Below are 9,787 nucleotides of genomic sequence, written 5' to 3'. Positions count from 1 at the left end.
TTTTTTGCTGCCTGAACCACACATGGGACAGGTGAAGGTTTGACTCTGAGAGGGTCATGGTAAGAGCTGTCTTGGAAGAGGAATTTCCATTTTGCCAGACATACTTTTCAGCATGTTAACAAAAAAAAAAAAAAAAAAAAAAAAAAAAATTATTTTTCCCACAAAATGAAATCCAGAGGTTTAAATTTGGGTGTATGGGAAACATTTTCACATTTTGGTGTTGTTTTGGGAAGCTAGTCAGATTGTATAAATAGAAACAAATTTTAAAATGAAGATATACTCTGAAAATCAACAGCATTAGCCTAAACAGACTTTTTTTTTTTTTAAATGACATCGTGGACCAATTTAACTTTTATTAGAAATTCCTTTTTCAGACCCTCCAAAGGATTTTTAAAAATCACTGTTTCCATGAAAAATATCTGTTCTAAAATTACAGCCCCATGCAACACTAAACCAGACACTCTGCTGTGACAATTCCCATTCCATAGATTCTCCATGCTACCTCATTAAATTCCATAAACCACCTACAAAACAGCATTTCCCAAAGGACAACTGCTCTCCCTGAGAAGTTTCAACCTGTTCCTGTCAAGTATCAGTCGGTCTGGGGAAGCCAGCTGCTTTTCCTTCTTCTGGTGGGGTTTTAAGTGACACTGGAAGTCTGTGCTCCTGCTCAGGGGGGCCTGGGGAGCATTCCCAAAGTGCTGCTCCTGCAGCCAGCCAGATCCAGGTGGGAAGGACTGCACATGGCTCTGGTTTCCAGCTTTTCCAGCTGCCGCAGTGTGGGGAGCACAAATGCAATCCCACTAATGAGGGCACGCTCTGCTCAGAGCCCTTGCTGGCTGCAAAGCACAGCTTGGTGACAGTGCCAGCACATCAGGATGTCCTGCCCCTGGGGCAGCACCCTCCACCAGGCAAGGAAGTCCAGAGCTGCATCTGTCCTGGCATTTTGCATGGGTCAAATGAAGCTCAGAGTGAAATCAGGGCACACCCCCATTGCAAACGGAATCGCTTGGATGCAACAGCCCTCTGGAGCTTTGTCTCCATCTCTTTTTATGACCTGGGCAAAAGAGATGCTTTAATAACTGGAATTTCCTCAGGTATTTACATGAGACCTGCACAGCTGTTTGCTTGGCTGCTCATTTTTCACCCAATGAGTAAATCCTATCAAAGCCACTTGCTGCAGAGTGGGCACTTTCAAACCATGCACGCCAACAGCTTTGGAAACACGAGAACGTTGAGTTTTCCTTTGGACATTTGCTTCCTACAATGAAGGCAAATGAGTACGTGTGTTTCTGTGGGAACCACAATATTCCCCCCATTTATAGTACTGGGGAAAGCTGGTTTGAGTCTTCCAAAAAAAATCTACTGTTTCTCTGCTGGGTAAGTAGTGAAAATACAATTGTTCACACAGTCTTGTCCATCTTGGACTCATAAACCTCAGTGTAGGGCAGACAGGCACTGCCTGGGCAGGTCACAGAATCACAGAGTGGGTCAGGCTGGAAGGGATCACAGAGGGTCATCTGAAGTTATGATGCTTTTTCTGGCTTTTTCTTGGACAATAAGGAAGCAAGGGGCAACTCATGTATCCATCTCTGCTGTAGAGACTCTGAATAGGAAGAGAAAAACAAGTGACCAGTTTCTTTTTAAATTGTACTGGTGGGAGCCTCATCTCAGCATCACTCCAGCTCTCCTAAAGTTGCTTTGATATTCAAAAAAACACTGACTTTTTAAACAATACTGTCCTAAATCCCTTTTATAGATGCCCAGAACCACTTGCAGGCTTTCTGAAACTCATTGTTATAATTACAATCAAGAATCATAGGACCCTGTGCTTTGTGCCAGAAATACACATCCACTGAATTGTTTGCAGAGGAGCCACAGAGAGAAAGAGTGAAGGAGAAACGCAGCTTCAGTGCTGCTCAATTCAGGAGCAGGAGCTCCCACTCTATTTGATTTTTCCTCTTTTGTTTCCCAATTTAACTTGGAGCTGCTGAAATTCCAGCTAATGTTTGCTTTGTCCTCTGTGCCCTCCTTTGGCCTCAGTCCAAGGAGCCTTGAGCTGTGCCCTGGTTAACTGTCCCCCACCATCTCCAGCAGCCTCTGTCCCTGGAGGAGGTGGGAGGTGTGGGTGGAAGGGTGAGGTGGAAGGTCTGCAGGACCCATTAATCCCAGCAGAGGTAAGAACTTAATTTTGGGAATTGCTGGAAGAGTATTTAGCAGATGCAGAACAAACTCTCTGGGCAAGGGAACGCAGCATCAAGCTTCGTTTTATTAAAGCTTCATCTCCTGGGTCACAAAAAAGCTTAGGGAGGGGCTGTGGGGGTTTTTGGTAGTGTTGTCTGACACAGCACATAGGGAGGGAGCTGTGATTCAACTTTTGCCAGCACAAGGCCTGGAACTGGCTCTCCCCCTCTATGCAATAATGTGTGATGTTGATCCCTGATCCTGCTCCATGGAAATGTCCCTGTCTGGTGCTTAGAGAAGTGAGCTGGATCAGGCCTTCCTTCTGGATAAATATCAGATTTGATTCACCACTCAGTTGCTTCTGTTTTACCTCTGCAGATCCTCATTGATTATAGAAGGATTTGCAAGTTTAAAACCAGAGTAATTCAGTGATTAATCCCAACCAAAGCCTTTGATAAAGAGAGCAATACTCCTGCCCCATCCAATAGCCCACACATCGATGGAGTGCTCTGTGATATGATTCCATGGCATTTAGACCTTCCTTCCCTTGATTCAGGATGGTGCCGGGATACATTTAGTTTAGCTAATCCAGACTTTTCCCCTCTATCTCTTCTCCCTGCAAAATGTCAGGCACATTCTCAGTGAAACAAAAGCAAAACCCCCCCATGCAGTCCTGCTCCAGGTGGCAGCTGACCCCTGGGGAAGGCTGAGCAGACAGGCAGATCTGAACTCCATTTCAAACCCTGAAGGCTCCTGCAGCACCTTCCAACAGTGAAGTAAGGCTGGTCCAGAGAGTGAAAAAGCTTAATCTAGAACTGGCTGGCTGTAAACATCAAAACACTTTGTTCAGGCTCAATTTTGCTCACTTAGGGCAGTCCCAGAGTACATCCACGAACACTGGGTGAGGAGAAGCAGTTGGAACAAAGATGCCCCATTGCTCTCTGGAGGGTCTGTCCCCTGAGTCATGGTGCTCACGGAAGCACACACAAGACTTTTGGAATCCAAAGTTTGCTTTCTGTTTCACACCATTTTTAGAGCCAAGAATCCTGTGTCTTTACTCTGCCTTTGAGATTCTGGGCGCCACTCATAGAAACAGGCTGTGAAGTTCCTCTGGGTGAATGGTCTCAGGACCCAAATCCCCTTTCAGAAGCAGCCAGATGACAGTAAGGACATTGGTCTGTTCCCTGACCCACCAGACCTGAGGTATTGCTGGGCTACCTGTGGGTGACAGCCATGGGCAAACACGGAGCTCAGGCAGCTCTTCTGGCTCTTGTCACTCCTGAATTTGCAAATTCCCTTGAGAAAAGGTGATCAGCAAGGCAGGAATTCCTGTAGTGCTTTGGCAGTGCCTCCATCTACTCCCTCTGACTCTGAAGAGCAAGAGAAGACCCGGCTTCTGAGCACCAGCCATCAGCTCAGGCCAGGATGGCAGACAGGGGAGGAAGAACCATTCTTTCTTTTCACATGAGTTTTACCTCCTCCTGATTCCAACTTTTGCCTTCCAGCAGGACTCCTGTCAGCTGCCTCCAGAAGATGTGCTTGCTTATTTCCTTGTCTTTCCACTCCAGGTAGGTGTTCCTCTTCAGGTACCGGGACAGCCCCAATCTCTGCCTCAGCAGGGCCTTATTCACATCTTCCAGCACAATCATGATGATCCCAGTCTTTCCCTCCACCAGCTGCCAGGACTGGGCGATGTCAAACTCAAAGCTGCACCACTTGCTCTCCAGGAAGTCGGTGGAGATGACTGCAATGACATTCCTGCTACTGAGAAAACCCTCCTGGATGATATTGGTGACAATGGGTACCCCTGGCAGGAAGTCCCTGTGGTACAGACACAGGTGGAAGGGAGGTGTTCCTCCTTCCAAGGGTTCCACCAGCTCCTTTATCACCCATTCCTCATCTTTGCTGGAGTGGATGACAAAGGCATCGTAGGTGTCACCTCTTTCTGCGGAGTGTTTGCACCCACTGAGCAGCACCACGAAGTAGTAGAGCTGGAAGTAGTACTTGTAAATCAGGAAGAGGAGCACCACTATACAGAGCAACACAACCACTGAGAAGACAACTTTTCCTGCATGGATGTGGCAGGAGGACAGATCAAAGCTTGGCAGGCTCACGTTCGTCACGTACGAGGGTGTGTGGCACAGCATCAGCTCCTTGTTCTGCAGCAGCTCCTGCTTTTCCCTGATCCATGTCAGAAAGTCCAGGTACACACAGGAGCAGTCAAACAGGTTTTGAGAGATATCCAACAGGACCAGGCTGTCAGGCAGGACTTCCCGGGCTGAGTCCAACAGAACAGTCAGTTGGTTTCTGCTGAAATCCAGGACTCGGAGGGCTTGGAGTGGCTGGTAAACTCCAGCATCAAAGGTCAGGAGCTTATTGTTGCTGATGTTTAGCTCTTTTAGCTCAGAGAGGGCATCAAAACTACTTTGATCCACATGTACTAATTTGCAGCTTGAAATATCCAAGGTGTGGAGGTGACTTAGGTTTTTGAAGCTGTTTGACAGCTTATTGTCCTCAAAGGAGTTCCCTGCCATCTTGAGCACTTGCAAGGAGTTCAAGCCACAGAATGTACACTGGGATTTAACTTCAGTTTTGGTATGGGAAATATCAAGGTAAATCAGTCTCTGAAGGGACAGAAAGACAGGGTAGGAGCCAGGGCCAAATAAAGTTGTGTGCTGAAGGTCCAAATATAACAAATTCTTCACATTAGTGAAATCTCCAGTCAATCTGATATTGGAATTGAAGCTTAAGTTCAAGTGTTTCAAATTTGGACAATTTTGAAACTGAGGGGAACAGCATCCACTAAAGGTGAGGCTATTCTCACTCAAATCTATGACCTCCAGGTCACTGAGACTCTTAAATTTCTGCTTGAAGTTCCTGAGTGTTTTGTTCTTGGTAATACGAAGCACTCTCAGTTCCTTGAAAAGCGACAGCTTCACAGCAGGTACGTCCTCAAAATGGCATTTCTTGCATTCCAGGTGTTTCACTTTAGACCACACAGGAACCTCTGATATCTCCTCAAGTCTGAGGTCCACCAAGCGAATAGTGGAGACATTGCCTATGCAGTTAAAGAGAGTGTCTGTGTTATACTCAAAACCCTTGAAGCACATTAAGACAAACTCTTCCATCTGTACCTGGCACAGTCCACTCAAGAGCCCTCTCTCAAAGTCTTGCAGTCTCTCACTGTCTCTGAATTCCCCAGCTATGAGTCTGCTGACCTGCAAACCAGCCAGACCTTGCAGAGAAGTTTGCATCACACTGAAGTTCTCAAAAGCAGACCGGAGAGCCAGCTCAGCGAGGTGAATCCCTGCAAAGGCCCCCAGCTCTATGAATTTTATATTGTTCAAGGAAAGCACCAGCGTGAGGTTGAGCCTGTTCCCTTCCCTCAGGGCATCAAGGTCTCCTCTGGAGATAGATGTGATCTTGTTAGAGAAAAAGCTCAGGTGCCTGAGGGAGGTCATGTTGGCAAAATACTCGGGAAGCTTCAACGAAGTAATGTTGTTGTGGCCTAAATTCAACTCCTGCAGGGTATGGAGGTGGCCAATGGGCAGCTCAGACAGAGAGGTTCTGTTGGTTTCCACCAGAACCAGTTTCTTCAGCGACGTTAAGCCATAGAAAGCTGCTTTCCCCAGGTACTGGAGGGAATTGGCAGTTAAAATCAAGGTGGAAAGTCTCTGGAGATCCACAAAGGAGTTATCTTCTATTGTATGGAGGTGGCACCTGCTGGGCATGAAAAGAAAATATAAGTACATGAAACACTGTCCCTGCCTTCACTGAGTGCTGGTGTGACATCCTCAGGCTCAGCCTCATGCTGGGGGCTGGTTTGACTTTGCTGTGCTGGGCAGAGCATCCCTGGATGTGCAAAGGGAAGGCTCCTACAGCAGGAGACCTCCTCTCACCTCCTCCTCTCCTCCCTTTCTAATCTAAAATTCAAAGCAAGAGACCTGGAGACCTGGTGAAGATCACAAATTCATGCTGGCAGCAGGAAAGAAGAATCCTAGCTTTCAGTTTAGGCCAAAGTGACATTGTGATGACCATCACTGATGGAAGAACCAACCAGATCCAGCATTCCCTCATATCTTGCATCCCCACAGCCCTCAGACTTCCACCTCAGCCACATCTGGGCAGCCCCACTGGCACCAGAGCGGTGCAGCTGTGGCAGAGCTCACAACTCTGTCAGCAGTTGATACCTGGTGATGGCTCAGAGGGAGCAGACCCCAGGCTGTGCTGGCTCTGAAGGAGAAAAGTAAAAGAGGAAAATGAGGGTGGCCCCCTAAGGTTTGTTTCATGTGGGAAGATCCAGAATTTGAGACCCAAATCCATTCTGCAGTGAATCCCAGCAGAATTAGTTTAATGATCCAGCCAGTGTGTCTCACAGCAAATGTGCTCTGCCACTCAGCCACTTTGGAGCTAGAGCTGTGATGGGACTGAGTGACATTTCTCAGTGAAACAATTTACCCAGAGAAACTGTTGTCTGAAGTCAATGGAAATTATACATCAATTCAAATTTGCTAATAGGCCTCCCCCATCTCCTCCCCCAGATATATGAGGAGAAGGGAGAAGAGAATATGTTGATATTTTAAAACAGCCTTTTAGAAAATGAATGTACCTTCATGTTATTTTTTTTTTAACTGTGATTAGAAAAACAGCTCATCCAAGATGTTCCACTTCAGAGTTTTTGTAACAGTGAAAAGTCTGACATTTTTCTTGCTCAGAGACAAGTAAAACATCTTCCTCCTCATTCTCACATCCCAGCCTACAAGATCAGACTGACAGACCCAGCTCTGAGTGGAGAGCGTGCACTCAGTGACTGGACTAAAAGCTGCACATCACTGCACCATGGGGACATGCAAAATGACAGACACAGGGACACAGGCACAAGAGAAAAAAAAAAAGAAATAAATGGCCAAGACCAATAGACCCCAAAATATGCCACCATTGCAGCCCAGCTGGTGAAAGAAAAATTAACCAGTATCCACGTAATAGATCCCATTACCTTGAAAGGTCCAGAAGCTGCAGCTCAGGGACTGATGCAAAATAATTTGAGCCCAGTGATTTCAGATTGCTGAAACTGAGGTCCAGGTTCTGGGTGGTGTTTGGGACTCCATCAGGAACTCCAGAGATGTTCAGTCCGGTGCATCTGAAAGTTGTGTTAGGGGTGATCTGTAACAGAGGCAGACCCAATCATGGTCAACATCTGCTCTTCATGAAGTGCCAGAAAATGTCACTGCGAGGAAAGCAGGAGCAGAATGACCCCCCCCCCCCCCCCTTGCAGTTCATTCCTAAAGGAGCTACCCTGAGTTTTAGGAAATAATCTTACATATCCTAAGCATTTTTCCATTTCTAACAGAACCAGTCCTACTCCCCAGCAAGAGCTGCATTTCTTGCTGATTGAAGCTGGGACAAAACTACAGGGCAGTGTTCCTTGAGGCTACAGATGAACCAGCAGCAACCTCTGAGAGAGCCAGCAGGACAAGCACTCATGGACACACTGCATGTCCAGCATGTCTCAGCTCTCTTCCCCTGCACGTAACCAGGCAGCTCGAAGCAAAGTTATTCTGCAAGCAAATAATTGTCAGCAAAACTTTGCAAAAGGCAGTCGGTCAGTGTCAGGTACTTGGTGAAATCACTACTGCACAAATCAGGTGAAAATCTGTGTTTTGTAGAAATGAGATAAGGTTTGGATCCCTTCCCAGGGAAATATAATCTATTACAGTAACTGCACTGCAACACCCTCAGAGGTACAGAAAGCCAACGAGAAGAAAAGGTTCTTGCTGTTGGTTCTGGTTCTCAGGTGTTTTTGAGACCAGAATTTACTTCAAATACTTCAATCACCTTGATAACAACCTTGAAAGAAAAGCTGGGCTTTCCTAAGACAACTATGAGGCTTGAAGCACAAATCTCCCAAGCAAAGGGAAAAGTTGCACCGGAGAAACAGAAGGATTTTGTGCTCACTTGGAGCTCACATACCTCCAAACAGGGATTGAGGAGGCAGCCTGCCAGTGGGGATGGGACAAACACCAGCTGCAGCAGCACCAGGAGTATCTCCAGAGGAAGGGCTCCTCTCCTGGGCATCTTCAGGAGGCCAGGAGTGCAGGAGAAAGGAGCATGGAGAGAGAAGCCTGGAGAGAGGAACCTCCTGCAGTGCCAGGGGTTGTGTTTCACCACTCCTGCTTCTCACCACACATCTCTGAGAATGAGAAGGGAAGTGAAACTTGGTCACTGTCTTGTTTCCACACACGCTCTGGGTGAACTGCTCTTCTTGAAATTGTTTTTTAAAAAATGTTTTAAAAAAAAGCAAGGAAAAAAAAAAAAAGAAGTACTGACAGTTATAGTTTGGGCTAGAAATTAAAGAAGAATATGGGTTCCATCAGTGTCACTTGACTTGACTGCCCCTGATTAGCTCAGGTCAAATTGGCAAAAACACCCCAAAACAACAGAATATTTTGCACAATTCTGAGCCCAGTTTCATGCTCCCCATGCCATAAATTCAAGTGCACTGGTTAGAGAGGGTGACTCTCTGCCTTTGCACTCCTGCCACGCTCCCAGCTTCACCCTGGCAAGTACTGGAGAAGTGCTCAGCTGTGGAAGAGGTTTTCTTAAGCAAGGTAAGCACAGGTTTATCTCTGGCCAAGCTCTTGTGAACAAACATCCAGATTTTATCCATCTGGTTGGACCTTTATTGCAATTATTGCAGGAATATTATTGCAGGAATCTCCAGGACAAGGAGATTCACAGAGTGATCAGAGCTGTGGTCACAGAAATTCCACCCCTCCCCACCCTTCCCGTGGGAGAAGTTGCTGGGAGCAGCAAAAATGAGAGGCACAAACACCCTAAGCTGGGCTCAGAGCTGCTCCCTGCCCTGGTCATGCCTGAATCTCTGTTTGATGCCAGGCTAGAGAACAGCTCAATGCTGAATTCCCAGTGCAGACTATTGTTTCAGGAAAAAGCTTTGTAAAACCTCACAGTGGGCAATATTAATTTAAGTCAGCTGTGAGCCTTCTAATAAAGCTCCCTGCCTTCATTCACTCTGATAAATAGTCGTGCATTCATGTATCTCCTCCTGTCTTCCTGGAGATAACTAAGAAATGTTACATAGAGTTGCTGGGTATTATCAACACCACATAGAAAGAGAAGTGGCAAAAATATGAGACAAGGGTGGAGTGTTGGTCTAGAGGAAGATGGAATAAAGTGTGACGACTCATGACAGTCTGTGAAAATTAATATTAAATATAAGCTGCAGTACCAGTCCAGTGAGCAATCCGCTTATAAAGAAAAGTTTAAAATATTTCAGAGGTGAGGGTTAGACTTTTTCGACAGGTTAGTAGAGAGCCAGAGATAGATGGGGAAATCCTAAAATAACTGATGATCTCTGCAATAAAAAACACATGGCAGCACAATGGGAGCTAAAACCGACACCCTGATGTGCAGGCAGATAGTGCCCATTAAGCCAGCAGACAAAAAGTTTGTTGAAATTGGACAAGTTCTACAAAATCCCTGCTCTGAAAAGCCTCTGGTGATTGCAGGTATTTCCTTTTATAGATGGAATCAAAAGTGAATGGAAACAATTGCTGACTGCTTCTGTGCCTGGATTAAGGAAATT

At 46.2% G+C, this 9,787-nt stretch overlaps 1 protein-coding gene across 2 annotated transcripts; it reads right to left on the bottom strand.

Moving 5' to 3' along the window:
- Positions 1 to 344: 344 nt before the first annotated feature.
- TLR4 (toll like receptor 4) lies at positions 345 to 8,359 on the bottom strand. Of its 2 annotated transcripts, none has more exons than XM_069031898.1 (3): positions 8,155 to 8,359; positions 7,181 to 7,347; positions 345 to 5,907 (listed from the first exon to the last, which is right to left on the bottom strand). In XM_069031898.1, exons 1-3 carry the CDS (start codon positions 8,257 to 8,259, stop codon positions 3,645 to 3,647), a joined length of 2,535 nt encoding a protein of 844 aa, XP_068887999.1. In that variant the 5' UTR covers positions 8,260 to 8,359; the 3' UTR covers positions 345 to 3,644. The 2 variants fall into 2 exon arrangements, with proteins under 2 accessions (XP_068887999.1, XP_068888000.1); XM_069031899.1 differs by having other exon boundaries at positions 345 to 5,904; positions 8,155 to 8,291.
- Between the last annotated feature and the right edge of the window lie 1,428 nt (positions 8,360 to 9,787).

This window comes from Aphelocoma coerulescens, chromosome 17 (assembly GCF_041296385.1).
Source record: "Aphelocoma coerulescens isolate FSJ_1873_10779 chromosome 17, UR_Acoe_1.0, whole genome shotgun sequence".
NCBI classification, from domain to species: Eukaryota; Metazoa; Chordata; class Aves; order Passeriformes; family Corvidae; genus Aphelocoma; species Aphelocoma coerulescens.
The sequence above is the reverse complement of the archived record's forward strand: the minus strand, read 5'-3'. Positions and strand labels throughout refer to the sequence as shown.

Bases quoted from the DNA above. Each gene is read 5' to 3' on its own strand.
- TLR4 (XM_069031898.1), bottom strand. From the start codon at position 8,259: ATGCCCAGGAGAGGAGCCCTTCCTCTGGAGATACTCCTGGTGCTGCTG. The intron at 7,348-8,154 runs GTATGTGAGCTC...CCTCTGTTACAG, and splicing joins TCCTCAATCCCTGTTTGGAG to ATCACCCCTAACACAACTTT. The intron at 5,908-7,180 runs GTAATGGGATCT...TTTCATGCCCAG, and splicing joins CAGCTTCTGGACCTTTCAAG to CAGGTGCCACCTCCATACAA.